This window comes from Beta vulgaris, chromosome 7 (genome assembly GCF_026745355.1).
Source record: "Beta vulgaris subsp. vulgaris cultivar EL10 chromosome 7, EL10.2, whole genome shotgun sequence".
NCBI lineage: Eukaryota > Viridiplantae > Streptophyta > Magnoliopsida > Caryophyllales > Amaranthaceae > Beta > Beta vulgaris.
Genome location: NC_079208.1, coordinates 53,603,293 through 53,622,567, shown reverse-complemented (window position 1 = coordinate 53,622,567; position 19,275 = coordinate 53,603,293). Strand labels below are relative to the sequence as shown.

At 35.5% G+C, this 19,275-nt stretch overlaps 3 protein-coding genes across 5 annotated transcripts in view; all 3 read left to right on the top strand.

Moving 5' to 3' along the window:
* Positions 1 to 7,013, top strand: part of LOC104899776 (midasin) — a 51,525-nt gene extending 44,512 nt beyond the window's left edge. For all 3 annotated transcript variants that reach the window (XM_048648493.2, XM_010687040.4, XM_048648492.2), the window contains exons 64-76: positions 56 to 333; positions 589 to 846; positions 1,404 to 1,625; positions 1,736 to 1,894; positions 2,035 to 2,256; positions 2,581 to 2,868; positions 2,951 to 3,082; positions 3,180 to 3,386; positions 3,491 to 5,191; positions 5,320 to 5,601; positions 5,743 to 6,024; positions 6,429 to 6,557; positions 6,640 to 7,013. In XM_048648493.2, coding sequence (XP_048504450.1) covers positions 56 to 333; positions 589 to 846; positions 1,404 to 1,625; positions 1,736 to 1,894; positions 2,035 to 2,256; positions 2,581 to 2,868; positions 2,951 to 3,082; positions 3,180 to 3,386; positions 3,491 to 5,191; positions 5,320 to 5,601; positions 5,743 to 6,024; positions 6,429 to 6,557; positions 6,640 to 6,672 — 4,193 coding nt within the window. In that variant the 3' untranslated portion in view covers positions 6,673 to 7,013. The remainder of the gene's footprint in view (positions 1 to 55; positions 334 to 588; positions 847 to 1,403; positions 1,626 to 1,735; positions 1,895 to 2,034; positions 2,257 to 2,580; positions 2,869 to 2,950; positions 3,083 to 3,179; positions 3,387 to 3,490; positions 5,192 to 5,319; positions 5,602 to 5,742; positions 6,025 to 6,428; positions 6,558 to 6,639) is intronic.
* A 1,461-nt stretch (positions 7,014 to 8,474) lies between these two features.
* Positions 8,475 to 11,047, top strand: LOC104899775 (ankyrin repeat-containing protein At5g02620). Its single transcript, XM_010687039.4, has 2 exons — positions 8,475 to 9,256; positions 10,012 to 11,047. Exons 1-2 carry the CDS (start codon positions 8,663 to 8,665, stop codon positions 10,783 to 10,785), a joined length of 1,368 nt encoding a protein of 455 aa, XP_010685341.1. The 5' UTR covers positions 8,475 to 8,662; the 3' UTR covers positions 10,786 to 11,047.
* Positions 11,048 to 13,204: 2,157 nt separating this feature from the next.
* Positions 13,205 to 16,250, top strand: LOC104899774 (ankyrin repeat-containing protein BDA1). Its single transcript, XM_010687037.3, has 2 exons — positions 13,205 to 14,716; positions 15,282 to 16,250. Exons 1-2 carry the CDS (start codon positions 14,126 to 14,128, stop codon positions 16,002 to 16,004), a joined length of 1,314 nt encoding a protein of 437 aa, XP_010685339.1. The 5' UTR covers positions 13,205 to 14,125; the 3' UTR covers positions 16,005 to 16,250.
* Positions 16,251 to 19,275: the final 3,025 nt, after the last annotated feature.

Genomic DNA, 19,275 nt, shown 5'->3' with positions numbered 1-19,275 from the left:
ACCACCCAGGGTATTAAATCTTAACCTAACATTAATTTGTTTATGCTTGCAACAGATGCCAACACTGTGGAGTTTTGTTCCTTTTTGAAATCTACTGCTCTTGCATACAAGGAAAATTGGGGTGAAGTATGGCATAACCTAGAAAAGATATGTAGAGCAGTAGCAGAAAGTGCAGATATGTGGAAGGATGAAGGGAAATCTCAAGTAAAGATGAGGGCTTTTTCTGATCTTCTGAAGCTTTTAGAGAGTCATGGATTATCCAAGCACAAATCTAACCTTCAGAAGCTTTTGGAGAATAGTTCATTGTTTAGAGCCAAGTGTGCCTTAATAGATGTAAGAACTTTTTTAGTCGTCTTTCTTATTTGAGTTATAGATTCTTCATTTTGAAGCTTCATTCACTTTTCTACTACTATACTCTACCTGTTTTCTAATATGCACCGATTAATGTCCCCTTAAGATTTCGGATCATCCATAAGGAACAAAAATACAGACATTTTATGCTACCTCTGGTAGAGTAACTTAGTTTGTGTAATGTACATCAAAGTTGCATTCTCCTCAGTCCTCACTGGCATAACTTGAAATATGCAGGATAAATTTAAACAAGGACAATCAAATTGGTGGTTTTTTCTTCCATCCTACGATGTACAGCATTTGCTACTGAAGCATGACAGCTTGTCTTCTGAAGAAGTTCATGTTAATGCTTTCAGCCTCTTTCAAAGTTCAAAGAGCATCAGTGTAGAAGAGAAGTGGAGATGTGCTAATCAATTCTACTTCAAGAGTTTGGCATCAGTACGGCATCTACAGCAGATATCACTTAGTTTTCACAAAGATTTTAATCCCAATCAGGTGATTCTTACACATAATCAACGGGAAAAATATTTATCTTAATTTATTTCTGATGTGATTTGCCACATAATCTCTTGAAATGGACTAGGCCTGCTATTTCCTCCTTTAATATCAGAAGCAAGCTAAACTTAAAGAATGTGTTGAAGTTCCCATTCTTGGAAGTCCATGAAACAACCTACAATTAATATCTAACCTACTATAGCTCCGATACTTTTGTTCTGGATAAGCGATAGTAAAAGGTGACCTTGAGAAAGTTTGAAAACAGGTTCATGACAAAGCTTGCAACCGGATTGAGAGTATGAATGTGTGGTGTATGGTGTACCTGCTTTCAAGTTTGACTTCTTGAATTTTTGGTCCCTATTCTTGGTTAGGGAGTAGTAGATTTTGACATACTTTAGTTAAAAAAATTCTGTGAAGTAGTGCAGAATGGAATCAATCACTTTATGTCCTATGTTGAACTCAAATTCTGAATTCATTTAAGCATTTGGGACTCTTTGCATGTTTGAATTATATTATTATGATATGCATCAAGGAGACTAACTTGATGTCTAATGCAGGTTAATCGGTGTAATAGCTTCCTTGAACACCTTGTGATGATACAAATGGAGCAACGTGCTGCTGCCTATGATCTGTCTGGCCAATTGCAGCACTTAGAGAGAAGCCTACAATGTTTAAAAAAATTGAGCTTGGTTCATCATTCTCTTACTGAAGGAAATCCTGATGAAGTCAATGCTTTGACGAGTCAGGAGTCGCTCTTTAGATACATGTGGCAGCAAAAGGTAATTTTTTGTAACCCTAGATTTGTCGTAGTTGGTAATTGGTTCTGCGGGTTTTTGTTCATTTCACTGCTCTATTTTTTCCTTAATCTTTTATGTATAAATGCTTGCAGGAACTTTTTGATACCTTCTGCGCTGTGCTAGATGAAGAATGGTTGATGGTAGAAACAATAGGAGGTACCCATCTCAGTAGCTGTGGCGGCATTAAAGATGCAATGAAGGACATTCTGTTGCTCGTTGAGGAATTTAGTCCATTATTTAAGAAATCTAAGGTGTCTGATACATATCCATCATTTTACCCCCCCCCCCCCCTTTTCTTCCAAGTCATCATTTATTTCTTTTTTCTGTTAAGTTTCTTTTATGTAGGGACTAGGAAGCATTTGAAAGTACATGTTATTTGTGAATTTTCCAGGCATTATTGGATGATGAACTACTTTGCAATGATTCTGTAATCAAAGTCACAGCTTCACTGCACCCTGTCGTGGTTTCAAAAAATATGGAAGTGTTAGTCATTCAGAACTTCCAGCTCATAGGGGAGCTTCAACAACATGTTCTCTCTTTACGTGTGCGGGGAATAAACAAGAGATCAGTTTTGGATATTCTACTGGGTCATTTTGAAGATATAATCGAAAAGGTAGATGTTTTATTTGTTATGTTATGTGCTGCATAATGTTCCGTGAAGTATACAAAATGGGAAAGAGAAAATGGAGAAGAAAATTAATGTGTTATAGTTGGAGAAAGCATATCCATGTTTTAAGGTGCGGTTATGAAGTTCTTTTTTCCTTTTCTGATTTTTGAGGAAATCTAGGAAGTAATGTTGGGGGTGGTTTTTGTAGCTCAATAATTGGATTTGATATGATCTTTTTTTATGGTCTACTGAATTTCTCAAATTGAGGTAACTTTCACAACAGGCCTTATATGATGTTGGAGAAAACTTATGATCTTTTTGAAACTGCAGGGGAAAAATTTAGAAAAAGAGTTCTACTCTTCTAGAAACAATGACCAACCTTCAACTAGTGTTGAAGATCTTGCTGTTCTGGAAGCTGGAATCGGTGCATCACTTAATTATATGTTCACGTATATTGGCAATGCACTTCAAAAGCTAGGATCTTGGAATGACAGGAATACTTCTGATGAAGCTTTATTAGTGAAGATCACATCCTGGAAATCTTTGTTCGACTCTTTTGCTGCAGACCTCCGGCTGGATCTCATAAGCCAGGAACTTGATAAATTAATTTCTCTAGTTGTAAGCTTCATGATCGAGTTTTTTTAGGACTAGGATTTTCTAGTTGATTTAATCTTGCATTAATCCAATTTTCTCCCTGTAGGGAAAACTACCAAATATATGTGGTCTATCTTCAAGAACTGGTCTTCAATTTAAACATCTCGAGGAGATGCTGGTTCTTGTATTGATTTTCAGTGATGGCCTTTTGCTTGATTTTTTAGCAGTCCATGAGATGGTAGGCTACTTTATTCATGTTTCTGGTTTCATTGGGTGTGTGCTGGACCTGTTTTAAGAAATATCCAATTACCTGCTGACTTAAACTGCCTCTACAGGTATCTATTCTGACTCATAGGCTTGCAGAGATATTTGCTTCACTGTTTTCCGAGGGCTATGGTACACGCCCTGAAGACCTAGTTGATGACACCAATGGTGACAAGACTCAAGATGCTAGCGGGACTGGCATGGGAGAAGGTGCAGGCGTGAAAGATGTGAGTGACCAGATAACTGATGAAGATGAGCTCCTTGGGACAACTGGAGAGGTGTGTTGAACCGGATACATTTAGCTAATATTCTGCTTGTTTCCTCTGAGAAAGTTGTTAATTTCACGATATGTCGTTTGTAATTCATTGATTTACTTCCACAGAAAGAAGAGCCAAATACGTCAAATGAACTACCAAGCAAGAATGAAAAAGGTATCGAAATGATTGATGATTTTGATGCTCCTAACTTCAGCATGAGTGAGGATTCTGAAGATGAAGGTAGAGATGATGACCAAGGAGATGATGAATCTGAACAGTTAGATCGTTCCATGGGGAATACTGGGGACGATAGTGAAGTAGTTGATGAAAAGCTCGGGGACAAGGATGAAGATGATAACCTTGATAACACGAATGAGAAGAATGAGCCGGGAGCTTCAGTGAAAGACACAGATCCCAGTAATCGGGAGCTTAGAGCTAAAGCTGATTCTGCTGCTGCAACTGATGAACTCACAGAAGGAAACAAAGATGTATCCGATGACATTGAAGATATGGATAGTGGTGAAGATGGCGCTGATGACAAAGAGAACACAGATTCTATGAATATCGACCAACAGGACGCTCATGCTGATCTCAAAGACACTGATGTCTCTGAGCCAAATCAAACTTCTGTTGAAGAATCTGAGAACATGGAAGTAGACCCTGATAGCTCCATGGAAGAAGATGAAACTGATGGCATAGACAATGATATGGATAATAAAGATGGAGAGGAATGTACTACTGTGCCTGAAGATGAAACTTCAATGAAGGCAGAATCTAACCAGTTAAGTGAAGCAGCAGAGGATGATTCACATAATAAGAATGACATGGATGGCGATATGGATCTGACTGCACCTACCAAGGACATCAGGGAGCAGGGGAATTCTGAATTGTTAACTGATCACGTTCCTAACACACAGATAATGCCACAGACCGAAATGCAGAAGGCAGATTCTAGAAGTAATGCTCCTGAAATGCAGTCCTCTATGAATAGTGATATCCAGAATGACCTTGCCTCATCAGAAAACTCCAACCAGATTCAAAGGCTGTTGGGAAATTCATCAAAGGGTAATCTAACTGATGATCAACCACAGCCCCATTTGCCTCAGCAAGATCTATCATCCTATCAAAAGAATCAACTGAATCCACTACGCAATATTGGGGACGCGCTTCAAGAATGGAAAGAGAGAGTGAAAGTATCAGCTGATATTCCACAAAGAGACGAAGAGACTGTAGATAATATGGAGGATGAAGAAGCAGATGAGTTTGGGTTTACATCTGAGTTTGATCAGGGACCTCAGGCATTAGGATCTGCAATGCCTGACCAGGTGGAGCATAATATTGGCCGTGACATGCCTGATGGAGATGGGCCCACTGCTCAGGAGAACAAAGTTGAGGAGCTCCACGATGAGGATTCTAATGCTGAGACCATTACCAGTCGCCCAGTTTCCACAAGCAGGGTTGATGAGAAGATCAATATCTCTGATTCACATGATGAGTTGTCTGTAGAAGATAATCAAGAAGATCAGAGAAAAAATGTTGATAGTCCTGGAAGACATGTGGAGAGTTTAGTCTCTGTAAAGAATTCTTACATAAATCAGTTAAGTGAACTTTTGGCTAATGGTGATGAAGCCGGAAAAGTGCCGAATCTTGTCCAGCAACTGAGTGAGATGAATGTGGATGCTGGTGCTCTTTGGAGAAAATATGAACTCCGCACAATGAAGCTATCTCAGGAGTTGGCAGAGCAGCTACGTCTAGTGATGGAACCAACACTAGCGAGCAAGCTTCAAGGGGATTACAGGACTGGCAAAAGGATCAATATGAAGAAAGTAAAATAATTGAACCTTTTATCCCCCCCCCCCCCCCTTCTATCTATCTTTTCATGTTCTTTTCATCTTATCTCATCATGTTCTTTTCATCTTATCTCATCATGTTCTCCTTTCCTGTGAAACTGCAGGTGATTCCGTATATTGCTAGTCACTATCGGAAAGATAAGATATGGTTAAGGCGTACAAAACCTAATAAACGTGATTACCAAGTTGTGATCGTGGTGGATGATTCTCGTAGTATGTCTGAAAATTGTTGTGGTGACTTTGCCGTTGAAGCTTTAGTCACTGTGTGTCGTGCCTTATCTCAACTAGAAGTGGGGAAATTAGCTGTCACAAGCTTTGGGAAGGAAGGGAATATTAGGTCACTGCATGACTTTGATCAGCCTTTGACTGGAGAAGCTGGGAAGAAGGTCAGCTCAATACTGGATTTAGTTATCAATTGACTTGCTTTTTGTGTTCCCCCCCTTTTTTTTGTTTCCCGACTTTCTGTTCAGCATATTTGACCCACAAACTTATCTTTCCGATTTTCTTTTTAACTTTGGTTGAAACAGATGATCTCAAGCCTGACATTTAACCAAGAAAATACTTTAAGAGAGGAGCCTATGGTTGAGCTCCTAAAATATATGAACAACATGCTAGAGCAGGTAGTGGCTAATTCCCGACTGCCTTCTGGACAGAACCCACTGCAGCAACTTGTTCTCATCATTGCTGATGGCCGGTTTCATGATAACAAAGAGAAGGTCAAGCGGTGTATTAGAGACCTGTTGCATAGAAACTGTATGGTGGCGTTCATAGTCTTGGATAGTGCTCAGGAATCATTAGTGGACTGCAAGGTATCATTTTCCCCTTTTGCAATTCACTCTATTTTGATAATCATAAATGCAGGCTTTACATTTATAATCATCCTCCCTTCCATATTATCTGACCACTTATTCAATTTTTTTTCTGCAATATATGTCAAACTAGCAATGCACTATATAGTCTATATGTAATCAGTTTAAGATACCAATGCAATATTATTTGTAATTCTGAAATACCAATACTGTAATTAACAACTGATTTATTTTTGGAATACTGATATTTGTAATTCTGAAACAGCAATATAATGCTAAATCTGGGGGAAGTGCCAAGATTTTTCTAATCAATGCAAAATTCTTATAGCCTATAACTGGAGTATTTAAAACTTCAAATGAAACGACAAATATTGTATTTCTCACAAACTTTTTGTTCTTTCAAGGACTATATATTCAAGAATGGATTACTTCAGAAAGCTGTGCCGTATCTCGACTCTTTTCCTTTCCCCTACTACATTGTGCTAAGGAACATTGAGGCACTCCCTAGAACACTAGCTGATCTCTTGAGACAGGTATATTCTTCACTCTTAAGAGTAAAAATTTTCAGCTATTTGTAAATTCAGACTTCCAGTACTGACCCCGTTCCTGGCACAGTGGTTCGAGCTGATGCAGCACTCGAGAGACTAATTGATGCAGGCGCTCTCATTGCAGCATTGAACCTTTTGATTGGTTGTACTCATGCGATAATGTATCATCAGCTGCGGTTTACTTTGCCTAAAATTTGACAGGAATATACATAGTGAAATTGCTATTCTTGTATTGTATATTTGCGGGAAGGTTTTGAGAGGCATTTTGGTAGCTAGTATGGTTAATACATATTACGCGGGGATGTAAATAGGAATGAGAGACTAGAGAATTTTGTTTGGCCATCTTATGCCCCTCTCTTTCTGTCTGTCTTGATCTTGACAATTGTAAACTTGCGGCTAATGAGCCTTATTCTTTTAATGATATGATTCATTTGGCGCCAACATGATGAAATTAGTATGAATGTTTCGTTCTTGCCCTTGTAACTGCTCCAAGGATTGCTTATAACCCGTCTCTTTTTTTTTTGATTGAATGGATGATCTGATGGAGAGGAACTGATATATTTTACGTTTGTGAGTGAGGTTTCATGTAAAATTGTAGGAACTTAAATGTTATTTTTTATCAATTGCTTCCTTCGTTTTTGTTATAGATTTTTATTATAATCAAGGTTAATGATACATACAACCTTTAGGGTTTTATATAAGCATTAAATGCATTTCCTAAAATGTTATTAAGTTGTGAACTTATATCACAATCACGCGTCAATTGATGTAATAAATGTTTGAATATTACTTAAAATTTTTGTCTTTTAGGTTCTTAAGTGTAGTCCTCATGGTTGTATTTATTACTTTCTTTAATGTCAATAGTTACATAAATAGGGAAAAAATCTCTTCGCGATGTTTGTTCATAGTAAGATCAATAGTAATTATCTACTCCTTCCGTTTTATTTTAATCTACACACTTTGGCATTTACACTATTCTCAAATTTCAATTTGACTATCGTTTGTGATTTATACGCGGATGAAAATATAGTCTGTTGGATCCTGTTAGATTCATCATAACATGTATGTTATTAATCTGTATTTTTTTTATAATTTTTACAAATACAATTCTAAAGATATATGTCCTCAAAGTTTTGTATTAACATGCGTGAAAAGTGTAAGTGTGTAGATTAAAATAAAACGAATGGAGTATTTTCTTTCTACTAACAGTTTAATTTGTCTCTTAAAACAATGATTAGGAATTCACTTTAATAATGATTGGTAGTTCGATTTTTTCTTTCATGTTGTCTTTTAGTGAAAACTTTCTTAGTACAAAAGTTGTTTCAAAAAATGTCAAAATAAGAATTTTTGTAGTATGTACCATATAGAACCATAAAAACATTTTAAAATTGTATACCAGTCTCTTGTTGTGTTTAGTTATTGTTAGAGATATATTAGGATACTAAAGATATGATAAATATCTGTAGGATATATTAGTAGTTAGAATATTAATTATCTTAGGGAAATATTATCTTATGATTTATTTCCAATAAGATAACTAGATAAGTATTAAGAATAATATATCTTATGTTTCCGAATAGGAGTTTCGATATACTCCTATATATATATTGTAGTCATCGTTCACTATCGAACCCACCTTGACACCTTAATAAAATCATATTGTTTCTCTCCTCTCATAAACTTGTCAGTTATGCTCGATTCATGAAGTCCTTCGTCAGCAGTCAGCACCCAAAAACAAAAGAACAGGCCAACTAGTGTCAAGCACGTACAACGAGGAATCTTCCCAATTCTTAGTTGTCAATACTCAACTATATCATTAATTGCTATATCCACTAAAGACGCATTATATTAGCTCATAGGTCAAATAACACGCATTTGATTCACTGGATTACTTATCTCATGGTTCACAATATTTGAACAAAGTCCAAGTCTTAAAGACGTTACTATCCACTTGCTTAAGTTTCCATATCATCTTACATTCTTACTACTTGTACGTGTTGTACCCATATATTGGTATATACTTCTATATACACAACTTTGTGGTATGACATAAGTAGATTAAACTGACAATTTAAAGTTGTAACAAAGTGATGGAGATGGAAAAGAGGTTGTATGAAGATGCTCTTGAAGGAAATGTGACAAATTTGAAAGTATTAATCCAAGAAGATCCCTTAATTCTTGATAGAATCTCCAAAACATTCTTCCAAGATACCCCTTTACACATTGCAATCCTACGTGGCCACCTCGACTTTGCACGAGTTGTACTGAGTCACAATCCTCGACTCGCCACTGAGTCGGACTCACTCGGTCACTTGCCCCTCCACGTCGCTTCCGCCAAAGGACACGTGGAGATCATCCGTGAGTTGGTCCGAGTTGACCCGGGTGCGTGCCTTGCACGTAGCAAGGACGGGAGATTGCCACTTCACTTGGCAATAGTGAAAGGGGTCCGAGTTGAGGTGGTGACCGAGTTGGCTCGTGCATGTACTGAGTCAACTCGGTTGAGACTCGATGGAGGAGATACTGTTTTGCACTTGTGTGTTAAGTGTGATAACTTGGATGCATTTCAAGTGTTGGTGAAGGTGTTGAAGGGTGAAGATAATAATAGTATTAGCAGCTTATTCAATGCAAGAAATGATGATGGAAATACTGTTTTGCATTTGGCTGCACTATACAAGCATTTGGAGGTACTCTTTCTTTTCCTCTAATTAACCTTCTGAATTCCAACTTAATATTTCACTCTGAGTTTGATTATTTGACAAAAATCTAATAAGCTTAGCTTTTTCTTACATTTAGCTATCTATGTTTTTTTTTTTTTTTTGTTATCCTGTTGCATTATCCACTCAACATCACCTCATCTAGATTTGTATAAATGAAAACTAGACGTTTGTCTGTCCACAAATGGAAATTTAACAAGTAATTAGAATTGTAGGGTAGTGGATGGGTAATTGGGTATTGATAGGTGTTTTTAGGCAGATGTGAGATGAATATTGGATGGATAATTGTTAAGTTTAGGTTAATGTTCTGTCTCCCTTTCTCATTCATCAATCGAGTATATATATACAGAACATTAACCTAAACTTAACAATAATGGATATTGAATTGGGTGTTGAGGCGGATGTGGATTATGATTGTTGGATTTGTAATTGCATCGATATCTACTGGGTAGATGGTGGTATAAAGCTTTAGATAGATATGGATATGCGGAGAAGGTATTTGAAAGTCTGAATCCATGTCGTCTAATCTCCATCCCTAGAAATAACGATATATGAATCCATGTGAGTAATCGACTAGTAATGATATACTAACAGTGTGATTCCCAACACAATGTTTATCAAGATGAATTTAGCCAACAAGTTCTATAGATGATTAAGTACTTGATTATCATATGATATTCTTTCATTTATGTCTTTAACTATGCATTTTCCTTTCCATATTCCAGATCACAAAATACTTGCTAGCAACACCAAACATGGACCTAAATGCAGAGAACAACAATGGTCTTACAGCCTTAGATTTGGTTGAAAATTCTCCTAAAGACTTGAAAGCACTTGAGCTACTCAACATCCTCCTGCAATCGAATGTTCGACGATCAACATTATCCAACAATCATTCCCCTCTCCCACCCACAAACATTCAACCATCAAAATTTAGTACCCAAGAAATCAGTACTCTTACACCAAATAATCCTAGACAACCAAAGCCCAAAAGGTCATGGAAGAAGTTTTTCACCTTCACTGATAATAACATTAAGCATTTAGAAGATATGAAAGGTGAAATTTTAATTACTGCAGCTATTATAGCCTTGATAAATGCATTGCCCATCATTTACTTGAAGGTAAATGGTCCAGATATACCGGATCAGTTTTCCATCAACTCAGGTTCATTTGTGCCTGCTGTTACCATTATACTGTTATTGTTGGCTGGTTTACCCTTAAGCAACAAGTTTTGTGCTTGGCTTGTGATACAGTTGATGTACTCTGCAGTCGGATTTATGGGTTTGAATTATATAGGACAAATGATCTCAACTGAAAGTCGATACTCGTATTTGGATTTTGCTGTTTATTTTATGCTGGTCTGGTTTGTGTTGCTGAGTATACTCAGTGCTCTTAATGTCATCCGTTTGATTGTGTTGGTGGTGAAGAGCATAAAAAGGTGTGTGAAGCGAAGAAAGTTGCGTGGTAGAAGAGATAGTAATGCTCTATCTAATGCTTAATGTTTTCTGCTGGAGTTTGAGTTTTCTCTCTATGTTTGGTGTATCATAGCTCAAATATTTTCATTTGTTTGATGTAGAACATGTAAGTAGTCTATGTATGTAACTCAACAAAATGTTTCAAGTCATGTATGATTATGAAGAAATTTGGATTTCTTACACTAAAAGATGATGATTTGGTTGCAAGAGTGAATTAAACAAAAGCAACATATAGAATTAATGATTATGTATGTAACGAATGAATGAAAAAATCAATTAAGGCTAACTAGCATGACTAATTTTCATAGCCTCAATTACTTGATTATAATGCTCAATATGAAGAATGCACCTTTCTTAGAGCAATGTCATTGGTGATGAGTTTAGTCATGAAAATCTGAAATTTTGGATTGAACAAAAAAAAGTTGGATTCCATTGGTGATAAAAAATTGTTCACCAAATGACAAAATGTGTCATTGTTCATCATGTGAATAATTTGTTCACGTTCCATTGAGAGAAAAGGAGTTTTTAAATTCTTTTTTGGCAAAAAGCTGTAAGTATGACACACCGCCAGCCAGTGGCATGCTGCTGTGTATTTTTGGGAACTTTTGTGGAAATTTCCACGGAATTTCCTAGCAAATTCCTATTTCAAAAAAAAAATCATATTTTTTCCCCTCTATAAAATTATACCCATATTGACATTTTTCAAAAAACAAAAAAAAAAACTCTTGATGGTGAGGTAGTGAAATGTAGGAGAGATAAAGTGGATTTTGATGGCTTTTTTGTTCATGAGTGGAGTGGAGGTGATACATTTGTTTATAAAATGAACAAAACATAAGTAGGAAAATTTGGTGAACAAACTCATCAGTCATCACCAATGACATTGCTCTTAATACCAACTATGCCTTTGGATCGAATCATGAAATCCAACATACAAGCTAGAGCGACATGCATCCTTGACTTCTAGCAATTGCTTCCTTTGTATCCCATTTTCTTTAGGTTGTCCTTGTACGATACTATCGTCGACTATTATTAAAATAAATTGATAATTGAAAAATGTACTTTTATGTATTATCTAAAATGATTTCACATTACTATACTTTGTCATATATACTCATCTAAAGACGGTCATATGCATGATAATCAAGTTCTAACCATCATATAAAAACTACAAATAGAGTATTTCCTTTCTTTTCATAGAGAACTCATATTTCTAACTAGAGATTTCATTAAGTTTGAAATATCAACTTCTATAGAGTTCAGGATAATCAAGTTCTAACTATTTTATTCCAAACAAACAACACTAGTGGAAAAATAAGGAAGGGATGCGGTCAAAACAGCCCTAAAAGCTGCGTTTTTGACCAGCAACCCTTTCCATGCATAGCAGCCCTTCAAAACAAAAGGTTGCGGTTCAGGCCAAAAATGCAGCCCTTAAGGCTGTTTTGATCGCAACCCTTTCTTATTTTTCCCTTAGTGCAAAAACATTTTATTCTCTGTCAACTTTTTTCACATTTAACCTTATTTTTCCTCAATATCTCCTCTAACAGGACTACAGAGAAGGATATATATAACATCATGGTCTAATAATTTTGGTATCGTTCTTATAATGTGTTGGCCCATTTAGTTATTTAATGTGTTGGAATCAAATTAATACGCATGTGATGAATCTGATGATTGTGGACTAGGACACTAGGTACTAATTGTCGTGAGTTTGAGCATCAGATATACTCGAAATATAGTAGTAAATTATATAAACTCGGTTCCTCTAATACTCCACGCCAGCTCATAGTTTGTGTACAAATTCCAGCCTTAGATTATCATATCACGATTATCAAAGTAATGCTGGCATTATATTCCAACTTCATTAAATATCCTGACTTGTATGTTTGGCAAAACACAATTTTGATTAGGAAAATTTGCCTACAATGATTCCACGACCGATTTTCCAAAAATAATTTCACCTTTGTATTATTCTAGAATAATCCTACCTTTGCTTATTAAATTGAGTTTTTGATCCCAAGAATCTGCAACTTGGCAAACCGGTAAGTTTTTCCTCCTAGATCCCGCCCCAGCCACCAGACCACGCACCAGCCACCAGGCCCCCACCCCCTCTTTCTCTTGTCTCTATCCTCTTTCTTTTTCTCGTCTTTGCTCAAGGTGGTGCGAATAGTGGAGATGATGGTGCAAATGGTGAAATGATGGTGGTAAGATGGTGCGAATAGGAGAAGGTGGGGGCTGCGACAGGGGGAGGGGAGGGGAGGGGGAGGAGGAGGGGCTGCGATAGGGGGAAGGGGAGTGGAGGGGGTTGTGATAGGGGGAGAGGAGGAGGTGGGGCAGTAGAGAATTGGGGTGGGGCTGGGGGCTGCTGGGGGTGATGGTGGGGGTGGGGGTGAGCAACAGGGAAAAAGGGTTGGTAACCTATTGTTACTGGTCACTATTTTTTGGGACAAAAAACTCAATTTACTAAGTAAAGGTAGGTAGGATTATTCCAGAATAATCCAAAGGTGGGATTATTTTTGGAAGATCGGCCAAAGGTGGGATTATTCCAGGCAAATTTTCCTTTTGATTATTATTAGTAATATTTTTTTCAATTAATTAGTAATATATATAATAAGACTAATTCGACAATATATTACATAATAGTAGAAAAAATGTCATAGTTAAAAAAAAATATAAGTGCAAAAGTTTAGGTGTGTAACTATTTAAATCTGGAATAATAAAATTAAAACATTATGTCCTCGAAATAATTTAGGATTTTTTTATGGGAATAATTCCACTTTTGAGCGATCTTCCCAAAACAGTCACACATTTCATAAATTTGGAAATAATACCACCTTTGGGGTGTTGTCTGCTCAAAATGGGTCATTTTAACCTATGACTTGTTTGACTAGTAAAAAAGACTTGTTGATTTTTTTTTCTCACAATCCCTCCCACCCCCACCACCCCGGCCTTCATCTCTGCCCAATTATTGAACAATATATTTCATATCTATTAATATTAAATTATTATAATTTTTTCTAATATCCATTAAAAGATGCTTAAGATCAAAGAAATATATTGGCAAAAGCACATAGTCAGGACAGACAAACAAAAAAATACAAGAGATTATTTAATTCAAACTATTAAGTGCGTTAATGGAGATTATAAACAATTATTGAGGTAAGATGAAGTAAATTATAATACTCCTAATTAGGATGTTCATCAAACACGCATATGATTCTCTGTATCACAGATTTGGGTTGTTTTTTACATTTTAAAACCAAGTCAAACTATCCCACTTATTAATACAACTTGCGCAATAGCTCAAATATAGACCATATTGTAAACCAAAAAAAAAAAAAAAAAAAAAAAGAGATAAAGAGAGATCATGGAGATGGATAAGAGGTTGTATGAAACTGCTCTTGAAGGAAATGTACCAAACTTAAAAGTATTAATCCAAGAAGATCCCTTAATTCTTGATAGAATTTCCTTAACATATTTTCAAGATACACCTTTGCATGTTGCAACCCTACGTGGTCACGTTGACTTTACAAGATTTGTACTGAGTCACAACCCTCGACTCGCCACCGAGTCTGACTCGCTCGGCCACTTGCCCCTCCACGTCGCTTCCGCCAAGGGACACGTGGATATCGTGCGCGAGCTCGTGCGTGTGGACCCCGGCTCCTGCCTTGCTCGTAGCAAGGATGGGAAGTTGCCACTTCATTTGGCAATAATGAAAGGGGTCCGAGTTGAGGTGGTCAACGAGTTGGCTCGAGCGAGTCCTGAGTCGACTCGGTCGAGTGTGGATAGAGGAGATAGTGTTTTACACTTGTGTGTTAAGCATGATAACTTGGATGCATTTCAAGTGTTGGTGGACGTATTGAAGGGTGAAAATAATGGTATTGGCAACTTGTTGAATGCAAGGAATGATGATGGGAATACTGTCTTGCATTTAGCTGCTCTATACAAGCATTTGGAGGTACTCTTTATTTTCCCGATCAACTTTTCTTATTAGGTAGTTATTCTGTTTAATCTCGTGCTTGTTCATATTAAGGACGTGTTCTTTTCACTTTAATAAATTAAGTTATAAGTCTAATCAAGTTTAATTATGTGTAAATATATAGTAAAATTAGAGTTGATCAGGTTCAATTAGGTCTAATAAGTTTAGTTCAGATGGCGAACGCATTCTAAGTTTGGGGAATAGATGTACTTATATCATAAACTTTCTGTTGTAGTTTGACAATATAAGAAAAGAAGCAAAAAAAAGGTCAAGTTATCGAAAATAAAGTGATCTATTTACCAATATGATAGTGGAGAAGAAGAAAAATTATGTAGAGTTCTCTTGTAAAAGAAAATAAGTTAGGCTATTAAGAGAACCATATTCCATCAAACATGTTAAAAAACATCCTTGGTGAATTCATTTAGTGTAAGCCCTACACTAATTCCTCCGTTCTGTTTAATAGAGAACAAGTTCTCCATTTAACTTTTTTTGGTAGTATTTTTGCTACTATTTATAATCATGGTTTTTGTTGTTCCTATTGTAGATTTCAAAATACTTGGTAGCAACACCAAGCATTGAACTAAATGCAGAGAATAACAATGGTCTAACAGCCTTAGATTTAGTTGAAAACTCTCCTAAAGACTTCAAAGCACTCGAACTACTCAACTTCTTCCTACAATCCAACGTTCGACAATCAAAATTCAACAACACCCAAAAAACCAATGCTACAGCATCACATCCTAGCCCACCAAGGCCCAAAAAGTCATGGAAAAAAAGGATTTTCACCTTCAATAGTAATAACCAGTTAGAAGACATGAAAGGTGAACTATTTATAATCGCGGCTATAATAGCCGCGATTAATGCATTACCCATCATTAACATGAGGGTAAATGGGCCGGATTTAACCGAACAATATTCGATTAATTCGGCTTCATTTGTACCTGCTGTTACAATAATGGTGTTATTAGTAAGTGGTTTACCCTTAAACAACAAGCTTTGTGCTTGGCTTGTGATACAATTAATGTACACTTCACTTGGATTTATGGGTTTGAATTACATTGGAGAAATGGTCTCAAATGAAAGCCGGTATTTAAATGTGGATTTTGCCTTTGTTTTTGTGGCCATTTGGTTTGGGCTGCTAATGATAGTTAGTGCACTTAATATGATACGTTTAATTGTGTGGGTGGTGAAGATCATCAAAGGATGTATAAAAAGGAGGAGATTGCGCAGCAGAAGAGAAAATACTAATGTTGTATCAAATGCTTGATGGAAGTGTAAATCTATACTAATATATTAAAAGGCGTGCATAAACCAGAAACGGTGCCACGTGGCGCTCTCCCTAAAGTTCATGTACCAAAGTTTTAACCACTAGACCAAGTTGTATTTAGTGTTATCATATCAAAGTACAATATTAATAAATGAATTTTTTCTTACCCAGGGCATAGTCCGGACCTAATAACTAGTTATAACTAAAAAGTGTACTTTTTTTACTTGAGTTTCTTTGATTATTTGATGTATAATATGTCATGCTCAATGGATGTATTGCACAAATTTGGTTTGGTTTGTAGCTATGATGGATGGTAATATGATATTGCGTGTACTTGATGAGCATTAGCAATTTTTTTAAAAAAAACGTTCACATCGACAAGTCTCTTCTCGATTCCTACCTCTAAAATCTGTAGCAAACCTAATAAAAGGAACCCAACATATTAAAACTAGTAATAACATGTGTAGTAATACTCGAGAAAATAAAATTTTACAAAAAAAAAATTATGAACGAAATAATCTAAAGTAAAAAAATTGATTTCTAGGATCATAATATAGGCCAATTTCGTCATCTTTCTTCAACCCACGAGCCTGAACCAAAGCCCAATTAAGCCCAAGAACATACTCATCATTCAACCCTTTCATAAGAAACGTTTGTTCATCGTATGGACCGTACATCATAGGAGTATTATCCTCAGTTACATCACAAAGTGACACTAAAACTTTTTTCCCTTTAACAATGTTGTTAGCACTTTCTAAGGTATAGTAACGAAATACGTGCTCAAAAACATCGTCATGTGTTAGATGGATCTTACCCGTTTTTATTTCCTGGGTATCTAACTTTTTTCGGATATCCCATTGGTTGTTGTTGTTATTAGTGTGGTGTGGTGTTGTGTTCGGGTCACTATCTCGAATTTCGACAAGGGTACGGGTTACTTGGTATGGACTCATTGAGGCCATCTCTTCTTTTTTGATGGGTAAGAAATTGTAGTAGTATATTTTCTTCATGTTAGCCATTGTTTGTGTGGATAATTTTTTCTTGGGAATTGTGATTAGGATTTAAGAGAGTTTATAAGATGAAAGAGAATAAATTATTATGTTGTGATGTAATTCTCTTCATCTAACTATATATAGAAATCATATATCTATAAGGAATAATATCAAGATTGATTGGGTTTCCTTTTCTGGGATATTTATTGGCATGTATGGTTTGCAATTTGCAGATATTGAAAAAAATTGGTGTGAAAGAAAAAGATAAGTTTCCTTACATGATTACATGAAGATAGGGAGAATCAATGTGATTTTGAAACGTTTTGAGCCGACAACTAATTATGTACTAATTACGTTAATGTACATTACACTTATTGAATATGTATTTTTTACACACTTTGTAATTCTTACGTTCTATTATTACTGCAACATACTCCATCTGTTTCATCAATAAGGGAACTACTTTCTTTCTCTTTTATACTTTCAACCAATAAAATATCAATTTTAAACTTGTACTCATGACTTTTATCATCTAAACAATGCTATATATTGCAATTTCAACTATTTTTAAATGTTTTTGGCCACTATTTATATTGTAATTTCAACAATTTTTTGTTTTGTTTTATCAAGAGCCTAGTGATAAAAAAAAAATCTATATATTTTCAAAAACGTTTAGATAATATACGAAGAAAATTGCTAGCCAATACATAAATAATACAATATTATGATATAATATATTGTATGATCTGTTTTTTTAGAGACATAAATTGATACTCCGTATAGGGTCCCCTAATTATTTGGGACGGCCTGGGATGTTCTTATCCATGGTAACATTAACTATATAGAACTATAGAAGTATATCAAAGAGCCACTCCTGAAAACATAGTAAATATTGAAAGCACTAGTTTTGGAAACAGTAAAATTTGAAGGAAGAGTTAAAAAAGAAGATGTAGGAGAAGTTGAAACAAGAATTGAAGAATGGCGGGTGGACTGTGGAGTAATATTCGACGGTGACAGTAGGTAAAGATTATCCAATTATGTTTGGTACTTCTAATGTTTCCTCCGTGTAATAAAGTTTTTCTTGTTTAATTGCGGTTAATAATATGGTCCAAGTTTAAGCCTTTGATCGTATTTTCTCATTGTGATTTAAAAAAAAAAAGTGAAGACAAAAGATTATTGCATAATATAATTTTATTCCAAAAGAATCCTCCATTCAATGAAAAATTTATTATTTGATGTTAGCAATATGGTCCAATAATGAATTTATAAACCCTTTATCGTATTTCTCATCGTATTTATGGAAAAAAGACCACCAAAGATTGATATCATAAAATATTTACTCGAATAAACTTATTTTCAGTTCAATTTAATTAATTAAGTTCAGTTTCTTCTTACAAATCAGTTTCTCTCAATTCAATTCATTTTAGTTTCTCTCAGTCTAAAAAGAGGGGCATAATGACATATATAATATTGAATTTTTTCCCTTAAGCAATCTTTTTGTAATTCTTTCCTTAAAACCGTTGTATTGGATCTAATGCAACACTATTACCATGGGAATATGGGTACGGGTTCGAATAAGGGGACGGGGCTGGAAAACGGCAAGCTTTTGAAATATTAGGAATTGATACGGGCACCCATACAGGATATGTATCATATTGGATAGGATTACAAGTAGGTGACCTAGAAAAAGTACTCATGCTATATAGGTGAAGATGGCAAAGGACCGTTGCATTAGATCTAAATACTTGTTTGAAAACATATCGTGCAATAGCTTCAACGGCAACGACACTCTATGGAGAGTTGCAATAGTTTTTCTTTCCTTTACGGCAATAGTTATAAGAAATTGCAATAGCTTGTTTATGTAGTAATTAGAATTAGATCATATTATACATTGCTTGTATTACGAAATCATGAATTAGGTCCTATTAAGAGTAACGTAACATGAATGAATTAAATGTGACAACATACTTCTTTCGTTCTATATCAATTACAACTTTTTTACGACTTAATATGTATAAAATTGATGTTTTGATAATATATACTCCCTCCGTTTTTTTAGATGTAACATTGGACTTTTCACATTTGTCGAGGCATAACTTTGACCGATAATATCTCTACTTGTATAAAAGTAAAAATTATAAAAAATATATATTTGGAAAGTGTATACCGTGACGAATCAAACAAGATCCCACATGACTATAATTTTTCTTATGTATAAATAACAATTAATGGTCAAGGTGTATTGGATGAATAGTGTCCAAAGTCAATATGTTACATCTAAA

Bases quoted from the DNA above. Each gene is read 5' to 3' on its own strand.
- LOC104899774 (XM_010687037.3), top strand. From the start codon at position 14,126: ATGGAGATGGATAAGAGGTTGTATGAAACTGCTCTTGAAGGAAATGTA. The intron at 14,717-15,281 runs GTACTCTTTATT...TTCCTATTGTAG, and splicing joins CTCTATACAAGCATTTGGAG to ATTTCAAAATACTTGGTAGC.
- LOC104899775 (XM_010687039.4), top strand. From the start codon at position 8,663: ATGGAGATGGAAAAGAGGTTGTATGAAGATGCTCTTGAAGGAAATGTG. The intron at 9,257-10,011 runs GTACTCTTTCTT...TCCATATTCCAG, and splicing joins CACTATACAAGCATTTGGAG to ATCACAAAATACTTGCTAGC.